We start from the raw sequence: 21,666 nt of genomic DNA, 5'->3' as shown, positions 1-21,666 counted from the left end.
ATCATTAATAATTGACACTTTTTTTTTTTGAAGTGATAATTGAAACTTATTAAGAGTATAACTTATTTTCTGAATTATTCACAAAAAAAACAAAAAAGACTTATTTTCAAGGGATAAGATAGAAAGATTCGAATTATAACAAATATGCTTTCTTAAAAAGCACGTGGTCTCTGACTGTACTCCCACAAAGATTTGGCAGAGTTTAATCGTGTAAAACATTTTACATGTACAATGTTTATCAAATGACAAATATCAACCGTAGAAAATTCTACTGGCTGAAAATTTTTTTGTTAAGAAAAAAAGAAAAGAAAAAAAGAAGGGTCATTTCATGTTGTCGGTTTAAGGGTCCTGAGAAGATTTGACTTTCCCCACAAAATCTAACAGTTGTCCCATCTTTGTTACCGTATGATTACAATAGTCCCTAAGGCTAAGGTCCCATATTCTTTGATCACTAGCCGTTCGGGTACTTTTCTTGTTTTGGTAGTTAGCTTAGCTTTTTCGCTTCTTTTATTTTTAGTTGGCAAATGTTTTTCCTGGATAATGAGAATCAGTCACAACGTCAGCTACAAAACCAGAAGTCAACTAAAGTAAATATGGAAAGATCTCAAGCAAAAATATTGGAGGATATATTGTCATGATTTGATTGTAATTAGCATTAAATCTGTAATTAATTTGATCCTACTATATTTGCATTTATTTTCTCTATCCCATGATTTCAGCCATTTGCAGTGACAATGTATATATAAATGTTCTTGGATCCCGAATAATATTATCATAAATATTATTAATTATAAATGATAATTATGTACAAAAACATAAATATTTATATGAAAAATCCTTTTTTCTTGAAGGGAAAAAATCACAAGACAAATTCCGAATCAATTTCACTGTTCTCAAATAAATTATAATATCTTTTGTGTATGTCTCACAACTAAAGAAAAATCTCTATTACTTTTACTTGCTCTCACATACACTCTCTTTGTGTCTCACATGTTTTTCTTTGCTCTCACACACACTCTCTTTGTGTCTCGGATACGGCAACACTTTACTCTTTTCTCCTTAGCTATCTCATCAAAGCCAGCAACTTTTTACTCTTTCCTCGGCTATCTTCTTGAAGAAGGTAACACTTTACTCTCTCCTCTTTGCCTATCTTCTCAAAAGTAGCAACCTTTTACTCTCTCCTCCTTAACTATTTTCTTGAATGCGGCAACACTTTAGTCTCTCCTCTTTGGTATCTTCTTGAAGGAGTCAATACTTTACTCTCTCCTCCTTGATTATCTTCTCGAAGGCGGCAACACTTTACTCTCTCCTACTTAGTATCTTCTCGAAAGCGGCAACCCTTTACTCTCTCCTTCCTATTGCATTTCTCCTAAGCAAAAATCCTTTTTTTTTCCTCTTGGTTTCATGCTCTATTTTCCCTCTCCCTATAGGGAAGACCCTTGGGCTAAAACTATCAAATTCTTTGTAGCATTGTCTATTATAAGACTCATTTCATATTCCCTCTTGGACTAGGAATACATTACTTCTTTAACAAGGAATAGATTTTCCTTTCACACTAAGGAATAGTATTTCCTTCCACAACAAAGAAACCCAAATTAATTTTTTCTTCTTTAACTAGGAAATCTAATTGACTTTCCAAGTCACAATTGGAATTTAAGGCAATTTCCCAACAATATCCACCTTGACTCAAATTCCATCAGTTGTCCTTAACAATCTTCTTTCCTCTTGGGATAACTCCACCTTAATCAAGTAGTCATCTTTTCCTCTTGGAATAGCTCCACCTTAATCAAAGTAATCCCTTCTCTTCCATCTTAATTCACACAAAGAATCATCCACTAAATCAACTAAGCTCTGATACCACTATTGGATCCCAAATAATATTATCACAAATATTATCAATCTCAAATAACAATCACGCATAAAAACACAGATATTTACGTGAAAAACCCTTTCTCCTTGAAGGGAAAAAAATCACGGACAAATTTTGAAACAATTTCACTATTCTTAAATTAATTACAATATCTCTTGTGTTTGTCTCATGACTAAAGAAAAATCTCTCTTATTTTTCTTTGCTTTCTCACACACTTTCTTTGTGTCTCGAGGGTAGCAATACTTTACTCTCTCCTTCTTGGCTATTTCATCAAAGGCGGCAACTCTTTGCTCCCTCCTCAATGTCTATCTTCTCGAAGGTGGAAACACTTTACTCTCTCCTCTTTGGCTATCTTGTCGAAGGTAGTATCACTTTGCTCTCTCCTCCTTGGTATCTTCTTGAAGGTGGCAACTCTTTGCTCTTTGCTTCCTATTGTGTTTATCCCAAGTGAAAATCTCTTTTTTTCTTTCTTGGTTCCACACTTTATTTTCCCTCTCCCCACAGGGAGGACCCTTGGGCCAAAACCATCAAATTCTTTATAGCATTGTCTAAGAATACATTACCTTTTTAACAAGGAATAGACTTTCCTTCCGCACCAAGAAATAATTTTTCCTTCTACAACAAGGAAACCCAAATTAATTTTTCCTTCTTCAACTAGAAAATCTAATTCACTTTCCAAGTTACCATTGGAATTTGAGGCAATTTTTCTGTATTCCATGATTTTAGCAATTTGTAGTGACAATTTATATATAAATACAATTCTTACCTTTGTTCTTCCTCACGTTGAGAAGAACACACATATCCTTTGCTAGTTTTTCTACATGGTATCAGAGCCAATCCACAATTCAAATGTGGTTTGCCTCTTAACTCTTATTGCTTTATCCCTTGACTTCCTATAGCCATAACTCAATCGCAGTATATTTTCTTGATCCCTTCCTTGCCTCTCATAGCCACAAATCAACCGTGCTGATTTTTTCTTCTTCTATTTTCATGGCCAAATACTCTTATCCTACACAGCTGAACATCAACAATTTTGTGTCGATCAAATTGACATAAAACAATTATCTGTTGTAGAAGACACAGATGCAGGGGCTCATAGAAAGCCAAGACTTAGATAGTTTTATAGAGGGCGATTACCCTCAACCAGAAAAATACAATCTGTCAGATGGTGGAAAAACTGAGAGTTTGAATCCAGAATTTGTTCAATGGCAAAAAATCTGATAGATTGCTGCATGGATGGATCACAGAAACCCTTTCTAAGGAATATTTTGGATTGGTTGTTGGATTGGAGACTTCTACAGCAGTATGGAGTGCATTAGAGAATGCCTTTGCATAATTCTCTCAAGCAAGAGAGTTTCAACTCGAAGCAAAACTTTCTTTGCTTCAAAAAGGTGACATGTCACTTAATGATTATTTGTCCAAGTTCAAGAGACTTTGCAATGACCTTGTTGCCATTGGTAAACCAATTGGAGATGAGAAGAAGGTTTTTTGTATGTTGAAGGTACTTGGACAAAGATATGAAAGTTTCACCACAAGTATGCTCAAGCCACCAATTCCCTCATATGAAAATCTTATCCCTTTGTTGCAAAGTCATGAAGCTATTAAAATAGCTCAAAGCTCTTCTCCATACACTCTTCCATGTCAGATTAAGGCTTTTGTTGGACAAAGTATTCCTAGAGGGCGGGGACGTGGTCAATGGAGGTCTAATACTTCCCAATTCTCTTCACATGGTCATGTTTTTGTACAAACAGGGCAAAACTCTTCTAGACCAGCAGCTATTTATGGACACAATGCTAGAGAAACATCTCAAAAATGTCACTTTCAGGCCAAATCTCAAGAAGCCAATCACTCTGAGACCTTCAAATATCCACAGGTTGAACCCTACATTGAGTGTCAAATATGTGTAAAATTTTGTCACGGTGCCCTTAAGTCTCCGCTTGGGAGGAGGGAATTGAATGGAATGGAAAGGAATAAAAAGAATAATTTTAGAATAGTCTTCCATTCTCTTGTTTGGGAGTTTTAATGGAGGAAATGAAAAGTCCATTATCTTGTTTGGAAGTTTAAGTGAGAGAGAATGGAATGGGTAGGAGGGAACACTCATTCCTCTCTATTCCCTTAAAACCTCAAATTTTCATTTCCACCGAAATTGGGAGGAATAGGAGGGAATGAAATTAGATTTAATGATTTTTTTACTAAAACTCCTAAAATACCCCTATATATTCAACTCTTTATTTTAAAATAGGGGTCTAATAGTAATATTGTCATAAAATGATTCCACTCCATTTCCTCCACGTTGCTCCTAAACAGGATTACTTACATTCCATTCATTTTCATTCCTTTCCATTCCTTTATTTTAAAACATCCAATCAAGGTTACTTAATTCCATTCCATTCCATTCTTTTCCATTTCTTTCCCTTACTTAAATACATTCCATTCCATTTCATTCCATTCATTTCCATTCCCTTATGATCATTTCATGTTATTCCATTCCATTGCTTTATGAACACCCAAGTGGAGCCTAAGTGAGAGAGAATGGAATGAGTAGGAGGGAACACTCATTCCTCTCTATTTCCTTAAAACCTCAAATGTTCATTCTCCCCAAAACTAGGAGAAATTGGAGGGAATGAAATTAAATTTAATGATTTTTTTACTAAAACTCTAAAAATACCCCTATATATTCAACCCTTTATTTAAAAATAAGGGTCTAATAGTAATATTGTTATAAAATGATTCAATTCCATTCCATCCATGTTGCTCCAAAACAGGATTACTTACATTCCATTCATTTTCATTTCTTTTCCATTTCATTCCATTCTTTTCCATTCCTTTCCCTTACTTAAATACATTTCATGCCATTCCATTCCTTTCAATTCCCTTATGATCATCTCATTCTATTTCATTCCATTCCCTTATGAACTCCCAAGCGGAGCATAAATGTTAGAACGAGTTCAATCATGCTTTTCAAGCCAATGATATCCCTCAAGCACTTGCAACCATGACTTTTGAAGATGGGCAAAATTTAGATTGGATAACGGACACTAGTGCAACTGCATATATTACAGGAGATTTGAGTAAACTCGATAATGTTGTTCCTTATACTGGTACTAATAAATTTATGATTGGTGATTGTAATACACTGCCCATTTCTCATATTGGTAATGCTCACATTAATACTGGTTCTAAACCAATCATACTAAAAAATATCTTGCTAGTTCCAAATATGAAGAAGAAATTGATTTCAATTAGTCAACTCACAGATGATTTATCTTGTCTTGTTGAATTTTCATCTACGGGGTTCCTGATCAAGGATTTGAAGACAAGCAAAATTCTGGCACTCAAAACTAAGAAAGGAGGCTTGTATGTTTTGAATAATGGGCACAAGTTTTTCAATAAGATTCAGAACCACTTCTGAAGCAATTTGGCACAAGTGTCTTGGTCATCCACAATCACTAGTAGTTCACTTCTTAAGCAATAAAGAATCGATCACTATTGATGGTCGAAATCAATCTCATTTTGTTTGTGATCCATGTCAAATGAGTAAAACCAGGAAACATCATTCTGTTCATTCCAGTAATTTTTCTTAGGAACCATTGTTTAAGATTCACACTAATTTATGGGGACCAGCACCAATTACTTCTTTTCAACAACTCAAGTATTATGTCTCATTTACAGATGATTGCACATGTTTTACATGGATGTATCCCTTGAAAAGAAAATCAGATTTCTATGCATGTTTCAAGCAATTTGAGAGAATGGTTGAAAATCAATTTGTCAAAAAAATCAAGATTTTTCAATTTGATGGTGGAGGTGAATTTTCAAATGTTAAATTTGTAAAATATTTACATGAGTGTGGAATCTTACACCAAATGTCTTGTCCTGGAACTCCAAACAAAATGGAGTTGCTGAACGTAAACATAGACATGTTGTTGAAAATGGGTTAATTATGTTGATTGCTTCCAATGTTCCAAAGAGATTTTAGGTTGAAGCCTTCACTACAACCATTTTCTTGATCTATAGGATGCCAAGTAATAATTTGGCAATGAATTCACCTTTCTCACTTTTATATGGTCAAGAACTAGAATACTCCTCACTTCAAGTCTTTGGTTGTAGGTGTTTTCCATATCTCCGAAACTACTCTTGTGACAAGCTCAGCCCTCATTCATTACCCTGTGTGTTTTTGGGATACAGTGATCAATATAAGGGCTACAGATGTCTCCATCCACCTACACATAAATTATATATCTCTCAGCATGTTGTATTTGATGAAAATACTTTCCCATATATTGATCATATTCATTGTATAGTAGTGGTGCTTTTCAAGGGGAGGTTACTTCTATTAGTGATTAGGAAGCTTCAAGTCCACCTCCATCACCCTCATTCGAGGAAGACCAGGTGCCACTCAACTTCCCAAATTCCTCAAATCTTGGTGATTTTCCAACACATGATTACTCTGGGATATTACATGATGAGAGCTGAAGGAAATTGGTTGATGATCACTCAAAGTAAATCCATCAACTCCTTCCAATAGTGGATCCTCTATGGCTTTACCTAGTGATCACCTACCTCTTGAAACCACACCTCTTTCGTTGCAGCATATAGATTCCACCTCATCCACAGTTGCACAGTCTAATAACACATCTACTAATTCACATTATTCATCGATTGATGAACCAACCACCATGTCACCACCATCCTTGGTTGCTCCATCAACAATTTCATCCCACATGGAATTAAAAACTCATCCTATGTTGACTTGTGGCAAATCCAGTGTAGGTTTCACTAGTTTAATTGCCTCCACCAATGTTATTCCCTATGAACCCAAGAATGTTAAGGTTGCCCTTCAACATCTGGGTTGGTTAAAAGCCATGCATGATGAGTTGGATGCTCTTCATCACAATAAAACTTGGGACCTTGTTCCTCATCCATCCAATGCCAACGTTGTAGGGTGTTGATGGGTATTTATAACCAAACTTAAATCAGACGGCTCTCTTGATCGTCTCAAGGCCAAGTTAGTTGTAAAAGGTTTTAGCCAAGTTGAGGGTCTTGATTTTGCTAAATCTTTTAGTCTTGTTATCAAACCTGCTACTATTCGCCTTGTTCTTTCTCTTGCCTTGATGTGTGGTTGGCCTATCAAACAACTCAATGTTAAGAATGCCTTTTTACATGGCCATGGAACAACCTCCAGGTTTCATTGACTCTTTCTTACCTAAGCAGGTGTGTAAACTTAAGAAGGCTTTATATAGCCTTAAACAAGCTCTGAGAGCTTGGTTTGATTGCTTTAGTGATTACCTATTTAGTCTAGGCTTCATCTACAGCACAACTGATTCCTCTCCGTTTATTCTATGGAGCTCTCATGGCATTATACTTGTTTTATTATATGTTGATGATATGATTGTGACAGGTACTACTTCTATTTTCCTATAAAAGTTCATTGATTCTTTAAGCAATGAGTTTGCCATGAAGGATTTAGGATCACTTCATTATTTCCTAGGTATAGAGGTGCACGGCCTTTCTAATGGTCTACTCCTTTCACAATCAAAGAATGCTTGCAAGCGCTGGCATAGGTCTTTTAAATTATATTCATTCGTGACCTATACTAGTGCTTTTGAAAGCACTGGCATAGGTAGTACTTGAAAGCGCTGGTATAGGTCATGAATCAATATAATTTAAAAGGCCTATACCATCGTTTTTGAAAGCGCTGGTATAGGGCGTGTGCCTTTCCCAGCGCTTTTGAAAAGAGCCGGGACAAGTCCGGCAACCCTATACCCACGTTCACTGCATGGCGGTTTGAAACGCCAGGAAAAAAAACATCGAGATAGGAATTTTGACCCTATCCCAGTGCTTTCTGGGGCTATCCCAGCGGTTTTGAAAACACTGGGATAACCCCTTTTTTTGTAGTGTTGTGATCTTCTTCTTACGGGTCAGATGTTAGAAAACAAAGGCATATCAACTCCTATGGCAGTCAAGTCTTTGAACACCTCTTTTGTTACTCCATGTCATGATCCGACTTTGTACCGAAGCATTGTAGGTGGCTTACTCTATCTCACCATGACCAAACCTGATCTTTCATACTTTGTTAGTGTCGTGTGTCAACATATTCAAGCCCCAACTAATGGCGATTGTTGAGCTGTCAAACACATTATTCGCTACTTAAATGCAACTAAAGACCTTGGGCTTTGTTTGTTATCCACTAGCTCCTTACAATTGTATGCTTTTTTTAATTCCAATTGGGATGGATGCCTAATTACACGAAGGTCCACCACTAGGAGTCACTGTGTGACGTCCCGGTCACTTGTCCTCTCGTGCTGATTCAGGAGTTTTACTCCAACATGCACGGGATAGATCGTTTAGTACCTCTCTTTTTCACTCGTGTTCAAGGTACGCGTATCCCTGTCACACCGCAGCTAGTTGCGGATGTGCTTGGGGTTCCTAGGATTTGCACTTTTCTTGGTTCCAAACTTATCTCTTGAAGTGTTGAGAAGCAATCAACCGTTGCTAGGTCAAGTGCTGAAGCTGAATATTGCTTCATGGCATTAACAGCCGCTGAACTTACATGGCTTTCTTTTCTTCTTCATGACATTGGTGTTCCTTTTTTAGTTTCTCTTATGAGGATAATTAGGGTTTGAATTTCCCTCCCTATTTGTTGTAACAATTATTTAAAGAAAATGTATAAATACAAACTTATAAACATTAGTAAAACTTGCCAATTGCATGTGTGTTTGGCTATTGATTATAAACTAGTTTTTTTTTTTTTTTCCACTTAAATTATGTACAATTTGCGAGTCCCACATGAGTCATGTAAAAAAAGAAAAAAAAAACATTTTTTTTAGTTGCTTCAACTAGCTTAATTGCTCAAATGGCCAGTATTCTTTGCAAGCCCACTATAATGTTTTTGGTCTAAAAGTTAGGTAAAGTATCTGTGTGGGTTCCATTCGACTTTTACACAAATGTCATTTTTTTCTTCTATAACACTTTCAGCAAAAAATTATTTATTTTATGGATAAATTTGACTAATATTTGAAAATTTCTTATTGGTGGTTGGATCCTAAACCATTTTTTTTAATTTAGTTTTTAGCTTTTATCTACAAAATTTTTAACAAGAAACAAGATAAATTGTTTCTAAAGGGTATAATTTCCAACCCCTGAAAATAATGATTTGGGAAAAGAAAAAGACAGTAATAATAATAAGATTTGGTTAATGTGTGCAAGCATACATTAACCATCTATTTTAAGAAACTTTTGAAAAATTGAAAATTTTTTTTGACAATGGGTTCTATACCTCACCAGTCATCCCTAGCTATGAAATGAATGAATATCTATCTGATCTTTCTCTCTCTGACCCTTTTAAGTCTTATCAGTTATCACTTCTCTCTCTCTCTCTCATACCTATATATGACTCTTTTTGACATGTAGTACAATAATTTTGTGCATTTTTTTTCATACCACTTGGAATTTTTGGTATGATTTGGTTCATAATAAGACTAATGACTTTCATATAAATGTGTTATTTTAATTAATAATAAACATGTTGTAAACGAGTCGAGTCAAACAAGCTCTTTATTGGGTTTTTTGTTTAGATATTGTAACAAGAACTTTCTTCCCCTTTGTTTTGTTTTTGTTTTTGTTTTTGTTTTTTTTTTTTTTTGAGCAGTTGAGGAAAACTATTGTTATTATTTGTTGATTAATGAAATTGGGTATTATCAAAAAAAGAAAATGAGTCAAGCCAAACCCAATAATAAAATTCAAATTTGTTTATTGAATTTTATTTCAAATAAGAGTTGAACTTAGATTCATGACCAAACAAGATTATATGTTCAAATTTGATTCATTTTTTTTTTTCACGAGCTATTTGATTAATTTATTCTTTTCTCATATATGTTAAATCTATGCCTAAATTTTGTTACCCCTTCATAAATTTATGAATTTTACTATGAATAAGTAATTCATAATATCAATAAGCTGAGGATAATAATTTGATATGATATGAACCAATTTACAAACTTACACTTCCTTTGTTTGACTGTAAAATTTTTTAAGGAAAATATTGTCAGCATTTTACTGTGTTTATTTCAATATAAAATTTGTTCAAACTTGAAAATGTTTTTCATTGGTTGTAAAATCCTTTGTAAAATGTTTTACCTTCAAAAACTGGTAAAATATTTTACAAAATCACACAATAGCTCTCTCCCCATTTGGTGGCTGTGTTGTCAGTTCAATTGTCGAAGCTGCCAATTTTAATAATTTGTACTTGAAAAATTTTAAATGTTACGCCTAGACATGCACTTGAAAATATTTTACTGAAAGCAAAACAATTAGCATTACATAATCCAATTTCAAGCTTATATAAATATATTTTTACACAATTAACTATGAAAATGAAAAAAAAGACAAGTATACGTATATACATATAATATTTACATGGTTAAATTAAGTCTCATATTCATGAGCTCATTTGCAAACACATTATTATGTTTAGATTTGACTCAGTTTATAGTTAAGCTTAAATTTGGGTTTGAGTTTGGCTTGTTTGCTAAACAACAGATATAAATAAGCCATTTTTTTGAGCTAAGCTCATGCTATTTATGGGAGCCAAAATCAAGCACTGTATGAGATTACAATGATTAAGTAGATGACTTGGACAATTAATTTATACAAAATATAGGGTAAAACTTCCACAATGGAAAATCTAAACAACTGATTAGAAGGTGACAGGGAATAAGAAGACTATTTATAAATATGTAAACTATTTTTCCGAGGGACAAAGAGTTGGGCTGAAAGCTAAAAGCTCTTAAATCTACTCAACTATTATGACTTTCTCTCTCTACGCGGTGGGGGCTGCCTCCTATCACGGTTTTTGCAATGCTCCCCCATGCTACTTTCCTCCCTTCGGGGATGACTTGGTGTAGGGCTAGGGGTCCTTTGGTGAAGACAGTCTTCATCCCTTCTTTGGAGGTAGTTTTCATCCCTTTTAGCTAGCCTCCAGCTGTAAGGCCAACACTTGCTCCCTCAGCCTATTCATTTCCCTATCCTTGCTGGATTGGGATGGTCCCATGGAGTTAGTGATTGACCCCCCCCCCCTTCCTTTTATAGGAACTTTTCCCTTCCTTATATCCCTAGCTGGCCTACTTCCAGTTGGATTTTTGGGATACTTATCACATCACTTCTCCGTTTTGCCTCCCTTTCATCATGAAATAGGACTTTTGAGGGTGTCTGCTCTGTTCAGGCTAGTTTGTCTACATTAAATGTGAAAGAAATTAGGTAGAGAAATCTTATTAATGCGAAGGTGATAGCTTCTATAATCCTCATCCTTTCAAGGTGTTTCCTGAGGCAAATCTGACAATGGTGGCATCTCGGATAGAGAAGAGAAATGGTCACCTATGGTCCCCTATGTATCCGTCGAAGGATAAGCCATGCTTGCTTCATCAGATAGGAGCTTCGGTAATTGTAGCCAACTCGGATCTCCACGGGATCTATTCCAAAGGATTACCTTTTAGTCCTCAGGCTTCTTTATTTCTTTCCACATCTTTGGGCCAGGCCTATCTTTTAAGACATGATCTGTTGGGCCTTAGGCTCTCGGTCTGGGTTTAGGATCATTCCCCCACGCTATTTATAAACAGAATGGTTCATTTATAGCCCTAGCAACAAACCATATAAGCACAATATTTTAACAATTTCTTTTTAATAATATTACTCTAATTACTATTAGACTTTTAGTCAAGTCAACCGATTATAAAATTTGTAAAAGCTCTGTTGGACCCACCAGCACGCTTGGCACGTGCGCTACATCATCCCAACCACTGTATCTCACGTGCCACATATGCTGTCTCTCCCCCACACCTCTTTCTTTCTCTCTGCAGCTTTGCAGCTTTTTCTCTCAGGACTTTAACTCCATTGGAGTAGAACAAAGAAATCATACCCTTCCGTGCTCTCTCTGGACTCTGATTCTTTTCCTGTTTCCTCCTCATGCTTCTCCTCCTCCTCCTTCTTCTTCTTCTAACACAAACCGCAGTAAATCCCACTTCATGCGCATTATATAAAACCAAACCCAACGACCTATCAACCACAACATAACCCTACGAAGACAACATACAGAGAGAGAGAGAGAGAGAGAGAGAGAGAAATGGAGATTGGCGGGAACATGTTTGGTCAGAGCAACGGTAACAGGGGGCAAAATGGTAATAATAATGCTAGTCTAGGCTGGGATATCTGGGAGCTTAGTACTTCAAGGTTAGATTGGAACACTAATAGTAACAACACATTTTACAACACCACCGCCACCGCCGCAGCCGTCTCCACCGCCGCAGACGACACTTCCATCACGGCGGGGAGTCCCACCACCACTCGTAATGATGCAAGTGCATCCCACGCGCTTCTTTTCTCCGATCACAATGATAGTCTAGGTTTGCTCCACCACCACTTTCACTACCAACACCAAAATCACGACCACAACCACAACCAACAACCTCTCTACGCCGGAGATGGGTCCCACCTCCACCCGGACCCACACCTCATGTGCTTAAAGCTCGGCAAGCGACACTACTTCGAGCAGGACACTACAAACCCTCTGGGTGATCGACACGTGTCTCTGCCAATCCCATCATCGTCGTCATCATCATCTATAGGCAAGAGAGGCAAACCCTACTACAGCGGTGGTGTTGTTACTGTTACTTCTTCCTCCGCCGCCACGTCATCGTCGTCATGTTCGACGTTGCCGGCGACAGTTCCGAGGTGCCAGGTTGACGGGTGCCACGTGGCACTCATAAACGCCAAGGACTATCACCGGAGACACAAGGTGTGTGAAATGCACTCAAAGGCTCCAAAAGTGGTGGTTCTAGGGTTAGACCAGCGTTTCTGTCAGCAGTGTAGCAGGTACATACACATACAATACATACTATACAAGCTTTAATTTTTCATCTTCCTATGGAGTTTCGATGTTAATTAGCCTAGGGAAACGAGCCCTAAAAGTTAAAAAAAACCAAAAAAAAAAAAAAACTCTCTAGGACTTTTATAGGAATATAAGATTTTAAGATTGAATAGTAATTTGATCATCGACTTTTTCTTTCTTTTCTTATATTTTGCTAATCAACTTTATTTGGTGGGCCTTTCTTTGAGAGTGAAACTGTGAAAGTTCTATCAATGGAAAAAAAAAAAAAAAAATACTATATCTTATTTATTTATGTATTTTTTGGATTTTCACTTTTTTTTTTCCCCTTCTATATGGAAGAAATTTTCAAATTTACTTGGTGAAAAAAAAACAGAGAAAAGTGAAGGAGTGATGGGTGTGAAATGAGTGCAGGTTTCATGCAGTGTCAGAATTCGATGAGTCGAAGAGGAGCTGCAGGAGGAGATTAGCAGGGCACAACGAGCGAAGAAGGAAGAGCAGTCATGATTTTTTTTTTTTTTTTTTTTTTTTTGAGAATCATAAATATATACTACTTGTTTTGTCAATTTTTTTTTTTTACACAACTTTATAACTAACCCATTTCTAGCATAATTTGCACTATTTCCTAATTGGGATGCTCTCGTTTGTGGGATGCTCGATTTAGAAAGTTGTACTGGGGGCATATTAAATTTCTCTAGGGCAAATCATTGGCTTGGGGATGAAGACCTAGGAGCAAGCCAGGGATCACACTTCGTAAAATTTACATTTCAAATTTATAGATGACATAATTGCCAAATATTCACATGACATGTCATTTTCATATTTTTTTTTTGGTACTACGGTGAAAATAAGATACAAAGAAAATTTCATTATTGTTGATATAATGTTACGATAGTTTGGGTTGTCTAGACTAAATACGAGAGTGACATGTAGTCATTTTTGGACACATGTTGTGTTTGCGTGTCCAATGCATTGGACCACTCAATGCAAGCCAAGCTCTAGTTTGGGTAACGGATATAGGAGATGGTAGGAGAGTTGTAGCCTTGAGATGGGACCTATGTTACAAATGTTATTGAGGAACTAGTCCCCCAGAAACCAATGAAAACCCTACACAAAAGCTGCATAGAAAAGAGGAGGAACTAAACGGAGAATCAACTACTAATTAGTTCCAAAATTTCACTTTTCTATATGTGAACATTGATTCCTTCGTGACTTTCCTCATACTTAACCTTTGTGCTTACCGATTTGTCTAATGTTTTAGTTATGGATGTTGAAATTTTATTAATAGTACTTGGATAATAGTTTCAGTTTTTAATTTGGTGGTAGAAGTAAAACTGATTGATTTTTTTTTTGATAAGTAGAAGTAAAACTGATTGATAATTTCAGTCGACATTGTTGTAAAAACTCAAGATTGATGGTGCATTTAGGGTTCCATTTGATTTTGATTCCTTACTTCTGACACAAAAAGGCACAGTTGTTGCGGGGTCTCTTACAATTTCAGCGAATAAAGCTTTAAAAAAGCCATCAAGTAACCATTGATTGTAAAGGACTATATGGGTAACCAATACGTAACAGAAAGTTTTCAAATTAATTTCCTGATCAGTTTGGGCCTTTGGGGTGGCACTGAAGTCTGTTGTAGAGAATAATTTTCTTTTGAGCGTTCGCAAATTTACTTTCTGAGATTGCATTAGAATAGATTTGAAGCTCGTAGTAAGAATTATTGGAAGGTAGCTTAAGTTTTAGGCTCCAAAAATTTGGCTAAAGGTGTTTTGATGCCATGATCTGATTGTCTTGCCTGCCATATGTTACTATCACTTGCTGAATTGCCAAGAATATGCTATGAAGAAAAAGAATCATTTTTCTTAGGCGGGTCGGTTTCAGGTCAGGAAAGTTAATTACAAAGAGTCAGGACAGAGGAAAACCCAGAAAAAGGCATAGGTCAAGATTTTCAGGAAAGTAGCCATGGACATGATGGCATCTGCAAAAGAACGATGGTTAACCACTGATCATAAAAGAAAAAAAAAATTGTTTAGTCAATCCCCTAAAATTGAGGTTAAGTTTGGTTGATTTGGGTTGGTCGAAAAGATCTGTATAGTGTAGTTCAATTGGCAAACTTGATGGTAAGATATTATAGCCTTGGATGATCTTTCTATTTACCCCGAAATTTCAGTCATTTGGAAAGAAAAATCTTGAGGAAGTTTTCTTTCCACACAAATTGTAAATAATCTATTACGCATCATGGCTTGTTGCAAGTTGCTACTATCCTCAAATTTAGTCACACGATGTATGATTTAAATTAAAAGGGTTTAGATGTTGATTTCAAGCTATATTGGAATTGGCATTAGTTTTGTAGTTCACTAGCATTACCTCATCTCTTTTATTAGAGAACTAGAATTTGAACCCTCTCCTCATTGTTGTAATTATCAAATTATATATAGAAAAAAACACAATGCTGGAATTAAAAATAATTAAATAACTCATAAAACAGTAGAAAGTCACACATTTTTTTCAATCTTGAAGATTATATTAAAATTGAATTACCAATGCAAACTTAGGTATATAGTAAGTGATGGAAGTTTAGCGGAAAGGAAAGCTTAGTTCAATCATCGTGCAAATGATTAGCATATAAGAACCACTTGTTACTTTGAAAGAAAATAAATATATACATAGATCCTAACGAGCAAATTGTGTGTAAGACTTGATGAAAGCCTTACACCATTTATGTAAGTCTTAGGTTTTGAGTGCAACACTTTGTCATCCCATCAAACGAATGCTCACAATAAGAGAGCATGAGTTTGACTCGCAATTGAAAAAAATTGAGGAGAGATGTGAGCTTTAGAGATCTGCAATTTGATCGTTGGTAGAGATAAACTATAAATGAAGGACAGAAGTTTTCCACTTCGATGTGCTTAGTTTGTGTTTGGAACATTAGGATAGTGTGAGAACAAGGGTAATCGTGTTATTACGCCGGATTGTAGGAGCAGATGTGCGAAACACACCTAAATCACAAAGAAGCATAGAAAGCCATGCTAACTAAGCTACACGCCTGCACCAGTAGTAAGCGACTGACACTCTATCTTTGTTTAGACCGACACACTGTTATCTAATTCTTTGGAGTCCCAGTGATGGGAACACTGTTATGATAAACAACGATAGCGGTAGTAGACTATTGATGAGATTGGTCCCTAACCCAATCTGCATTAGTCGCAGTTAAGCATAAAGTGCCAGATTGAAACAAGAGGCTCTGCATTAGAGTGCTATGAACAAATCACATTATATGATTGGTAGCCACAAGATGAGCGAGAATGCATATGTTGAAGAGCATGATTCAATGCAAAAAATGAAACTCGCCTTGTGAGCATTAAGTATTGCAAATTTGCAAGGCATCAAAAAGGCTATACTTCTTTGCAAAGCCATCAATTTGATATTTGTGTGTTTTGACTAACTCTAGCCTCAATTGAATTGATTTCTTCATACTAATATACAATGATGATAATGCTAAAATAATGAAATATTAACCATGTTATTGGCATGTTAAATTTCTTTCATGCACAATATGGCCACATGGCCCACATTGCTATAAATAATTTTCATATACGTAGAGTATTTTAAATATAAAATAAATATTTAAAAAAAAATGTAAATTGTAAATGATGTTGTTTCTGTCAAATACATCAATTCAACTTCAAATGGATTCATTTTAAACCTCGCTTAAATTTGCAGTCTGTAATAATAGGGCACAGTCTAAGACCAACTCAATATATTTTGGAGCCTAGAGCAAAAAATTTTAGTGGGGCATCCTCTTATTTTAAATATTAAATTATTAATTGAATAATATTTATGTTTTAACATTTTTTTTTCATTTAAAAATCTATTTTCTTGACTTTTGAGATGCAAGATTACTACTAACTATGTTGTTGTTGTTGTTTTTTTCTTTTCAAGTTTCGTTAATATTTCCTTTTCAATTGGTAATATCGCTAATTCACTTAACCTTTCTTGTGACATAGTTGACTTTAAATAGAATTTTATCAATTTTATTTTTGAATAACTTCATTTTGCATAATGCAAATGTAAATGTATTGTTAGTTAATATATATTTTATAAGTGATACATGCATTAGGAAAAAAAAAAAAAAACCTAGAATTTTTATATAACTTAACACGTTATCTATTTATAAAATGCATTTAAAATTTTTAATTCTAAAAATAACTCTAAACAATTAGTATAAAAATAAATATCATGTTTGAGATGGTCCTTGTCTATCTTGGCAATACCAGACTCTTTTAAGTATTGAGCAATGGATTTCAGTAATGAATTTATCCGAAAAATTATTATTTATAATTATAATTTTGATAGAGAGAAAGGAAGAGTAAAATTTGTGGGAGATTGAAAATTTTGACACTCTTAAACTACCACAAACACAATAAAACATATTAATAGAATGCCCAGCATTCAAAAAGAACATTGTATTTTTAAAAATAATTTTTATTCATTAAATTTTGGGTTTAATTAAAATTTTTACATAGTAAGTAAGACCGATAGAGAAGGCAGTCTATTGGTGAATAGAAAAGGTTCTTTATTTTTTGCTAGATGAGAGGACTTCATTTATATATTTATTTATTTATTGCAATACTATAAGTCAAATAGATATAATATATTCTATTTTAGTGGCCTTCTTCCATCCGGGGGCTTTAGACTATTGCCTAAATGGCCCTAAAATGATTGAGCCACTCCTGGGTGAGGTACTAGAAGATGTTGGTATGGAAGAGTTGGATGTTGTTTAGGGATAGAATAGAAAGCTTGATGCTGAGGAGATAAAAAGGTGGGAGCAGGTGTGATAGGAGCAACATGAGAAGGGGCATGATCTAGAATTGAAGCTGAAGTAAGAAGTATTAGCATGGAAAAATAGGAGGTTGCTAGGCCAAGTGTTTGTGGTAGAAACTATAGGTAATGAAGAGAAGACAGTTGGGGAATGGCTGAATGGAAAAATCAGTTCATCAAATAGAATATGTCAAGAAATATAAGTACGAAGAGTGGTAGGATCAAGACCAAGATAATCCTTAGAGTTTGATGCATAACCAAGAAATATACACTACTAATGAGGAACACAAACAATAGTAAAAGCATATGGCTGACATTTCAAAGGTAAAGAGGATGCTTCCTTTTAAACAATACCATTTTGTGAAGATTTGTGTGTATAAGTATACACCATACTGGTGTAAGATACCTATGGAGGAATATAAGGACGGAAAATCTTTAGTATAAGGCCCAATCCATGTTTGATTGAATGTCCAAGAAGATTTTCCATAGTTTGTATAAAATGATAAATGATGTCAAAACTTGAGATTTGTGTTTAAGAGAGGAAAGAACAATGTGAACCTAATAAAATCATCAACAAACGAAACATAATGCTTAGATTCCATTTAAGAATGACAGGGTAGGACCTCATATGTGATTGTGTACAAATCTCATGAAGTTTCAATTGTTATTGAAACAAAATCAGGAAGGGGCAATTGATGCATCTTTCCTTAAAGTACAATGCTTACAAAAGGAAGAAACTGTAATAATAGAAGCGATATTATCAAATTGGTATTGAGTACATGTTATTAAACTTCAAGCCTATTACGCCATGTTGAGCTGGAACACTATCGTCAGTGGGAGTTGAAATATGATAAGAGAAATGAACAGGAAGAGTTAAACCATTAATCATAAATTTGTTAACATCAAAATAAAAGGCACAGTTATTATCACCAACGAAAAATTCATACTTTTATAGATCTCCAACTGTGAAAGAGGGCACAATTATTATTGCCAACGAAAAATTCATACTTTTATAGATCTCCAACTGTGAAAGAGACCTGTCCTCCCTCCATTTGCGAAAGGACTCCATTTGGAAAGCTTCCTTAAGTGATTAATATAACATATAGAGACACACTTTAATCTAAAAGGCCTAAGCCCAATAGGTATGTGTTTAATTATATTATATTAACTACTCATTCTTCTCATCAGTATTCAATGTGAGACTTTACTCACACATGTATACCCAACATGTAACGGGTCAAACTTATTTATTTGTATGATTAATTTCAAGACTTTTTTTGTTTATGTATGGTACAAGATATAATTTTACACTGTTTACTGTGTGTTGGTTTTAATAACAACATTGGATAGCAATTGAGTTCATGCACGCTTTCCACTCAATTGGATCTTATTGGAGTTTCTTTACAAGTTTCCCATTAAATACATCCTCCCACCTCCTCTCAGAGAGTTTTAAATCCTTTTTTGATGCCCTGTTGAAAGGTTCTGTATCTGACCAATTGATGGAATACAAAGCCAGACTTTCCCTCTACAGTTTACGTTGAATATCTGAGCAATTTATTTCCCCATTGAATACCACAAAATTGCTAAATATGATTGAGGAATTATATCCATTATATTCATTTGTTAAGCAATCCTAAAGTTAAAGGGTTTTAGGTGAAGGCTAAAACTCATTACACACATTCTTAATTATAAAACACTTGTACGTATACACACATGTGACATTTGGAAGACTAGCAGAAAGTGACACCAGGGAATGAGTTTGGAATAGGCCAGACAAATGATGCTGGTTGTAGTAGTCATACAATTAATGTCCCTTCCAGTTGCAATCCTTGACTTGCACATCTTATTAAGGATGATAAAAGTAAGGTAGATATTCATTTATTATGTTATGAAAGTGACATCAATTAAGTTAAGCTTTCTGTAGTAACATCGGTATTAATTTTAATAATTTTCTGTATTATATATTTTTTTTGAGAATCATTTTCTTTATTATATGGTTGAAGTGAAATCAATCATATTCAGCTATGTTAATTTGTTAAGTCATTTGTTGTAAAAACTGGTGCTAGCTTTAGTATTTTCCTAATATAAACAAGTATATATCATACAATTGAAGATTAGGTAGCAGTAGAAGACTGGATCGATGTAAAATTTTGTTTTCTGAACAAATTTATAGGTGGGAAATTTCCATACTTTTCATCATCACCGACAGGATGTGCTCTCTCTCTTCTGTCATCGAAGACCGATTCTTGGGTTTCTCCTCCTGATCTCTCCACAAGATCCAGTGCAGCACTGCGCGAATTGATAGCAGAACACCGTGCAGCCATCCTAGCTCGGCAGCTTGTTTTTGATAGAGACTGGCACACACAACACCATGCAATGGAGGAACTAGGAGATGCCCAACAACCAAGGTCCAATTCTCCTATACCCCATCAGTACCAAATGTTTCCTGAGCCACATAGTTGGGACAGGTTCCATGAAAGTGACACACATGTTACCTTAGACCTCATGCAGGCTTCTAGCTCAGCATTCGGATTATTGTCTATGAGGGGTAAAAATAAAGATGATGAAGAATGTTCTGACTTGTGGAACTCCTTTCATGGAGCTCATGTAATCTGATTTTTTTTTTCCCCTTTTTGGTTAACAGTTATTTGATTGTATCATTTAGTGTGAAGACATAAAAATAGACTGGTAGCTAGGATATGATAGCTTGTGAAGGTATTCATTTATCGGATGGTGGGACTGAATTTTTTAGGAGTACGGTTTTTATGGCTCCGAAAGTTTCATAATTTTCTCAATCATTAAGGATTTTTATGTATGGAACAATTTTCTCAATCATTTGGAAGAAAATCTATTTCCTAACCTTCTATGCAGTTGGGTGTGTTAGAATTGAACTTCCATTAGTTGGACTTTTAATTTTATAAAATGGATTGGATGTGACTCAGTTAATATATTTGAGAGCCTATTAATATGTTGTGGTCAAATTTAGAATTGGACCTCAGTACACCTTGTTTTACTAGGTTTTTTACATCGATTTGATGTGAGGTCAATGTAGAGTCTTAAGCTTGATCCATGATGGCTGCATGTTCATTATATATGTAAGGTTAGGTCCACTCTCTACTCATAACTTTAAACAAAATCATAGATCCCATTCTTTCTAGAGATCAGTTTGGTTTGTCACATCTAGAGCCATCTTAAAAGGAGGAGCATGGAGAGGAAGATCTATTAGATTGTGCGTTGAGTGTGCATGTGCATGTTTGCTGCTACTAATAATTTATTTAGGTTTGCTCATAGTATTTAGAAGGTATGTACCTAAACCCTCAAATTTATTGATTATTTGTGTTCTAGTATCTAGCATGTACGTGCCTTTAAATCTTACAAGATAATAGATACCTATATAACAGTATTGATCTTGAAATTTACAAACTTAGTGTTGGTTTGGTTTGCGTTTTGGATTCACACGTCTGCATTTGGCTTCTTCTTGTTCTTTTTTTTTTTTTTTTTTTTTTTTGACCAATGCCTCTTGCACTATTCATGTATTCATGGGATATGAATAGTGCATTAAGGCAAAGTTACAATAACCCAGCAGTGAACGGTAACTTAAAATTTTTATTTTTTTAGTTTTATTGTTTTTAGTTTTTAGTTTTTAATTTTCAGTAAAATAAGCAGTATCTAAATGCACACTTAAAGTTAGCTTTGAATTTTAGTCTATTTATTAATTTTTTAATTGTCAAAATTATTTTATTTATATTTTGACTCAAAAAGATAAAATCATGGTTTCATCTCTACATCTTCGACTGGTAACCAGCATTAAAAAAAAAAAAAAAAAAAACCTTCACATTCAGAAAATTTTAATGATTTTTATTAATAATCTGCAATTTTAATGTATCTTTTTTATAAAAAAAGTTTGCAGGTCAAGTAAAAGACAGCCAACACAAGCATCAACACAAACTAAACAGAAGTCCTAGGCTTGTATAAATAGTGCAACTATATGTACCATGTGAAAAAGGTTCCCCGGAGATACAAAGAATTGGTGAAGAAAAAACAAAGTTCACACACATTATTTCAAAGTTAACAGTTTCTTTCGCAGAGTGCA

General features: G+C 34.9%; 1 protein-coding gene across 1 annotated transcript; it reads left to right on the top strand.

The window, feature by feature from the left end:
* The first annotated feature begins 11,712 nt into the window (after positions 1 to 11,712).
* On the top strand, positions 11,713 to 20,443 carry LOC112035052 (squamosa promoter-binding-like protein 7). The gene is made up of 3 exons (XM_065766865.1): positions 11,713 to 12,739; positions 13,167 to 13,260; positions 19,722 to 20,443. Exons 1-3 carry the CDS (start codon positions 11,991 to 11,993, stop codon positions 20,187 to 20,189), a joined length of 1,311 nt encoding a protein of 436 aa, XP_065622937.1. The 5' UTR covers positions 11,713 to 11,990; the 3' UTR covers positions 20,190 to 20,443.
* Positions 20,444 to 21,666: the final 1,223 nt, after the last annotated feature.

The sequence above is a fragment of the Quercus suber genome, unplaced genomic scaffold (assembly GCF_002906115.3).
Source record: "Quercus suber isolate HL8 unplaced genomic scaffold, Cork oak 2.0 scaffold_752, whole genome shotgun sequence".
Lineage (NCBI taxonomy): Eukaryota > Viridiplantae > Streptophyta > Magnoliopsida > Fagales > Fagaceae > Quercus > Quercus suber.
This window is presented reverse-complemented; position numbering and strand designations above follow the sequence as displayed.

What these genes read in the sequence shown, in the direction of transcription:
- LOC112035052 (XM_065766865.1), top strand. Translation starts at nt 11,991, where the DNA reads ATGGAGATTGGCGGGAACATGTTTGGTCAGAGCAACGGTAACAGGGGG. An exon ending in TTCTGTCAGCAGTGTAGCAG is followed by an intron (nt 12,740 to 13,166) that starts GTACATACACAT and finishes AAATGAGTGCAG; the next exon opens with GTTTCATGCAGTGTCAGAAT. An exon ending in GAAGGAAGAGCAGTCATGAT is followed by an intron (nt 13,261 to 19,721) that starts TTTTTTTTTTTT and finishes ATCGATGTAAAA; the next exon opens with TTTTGTTTTCTGAACAAATT.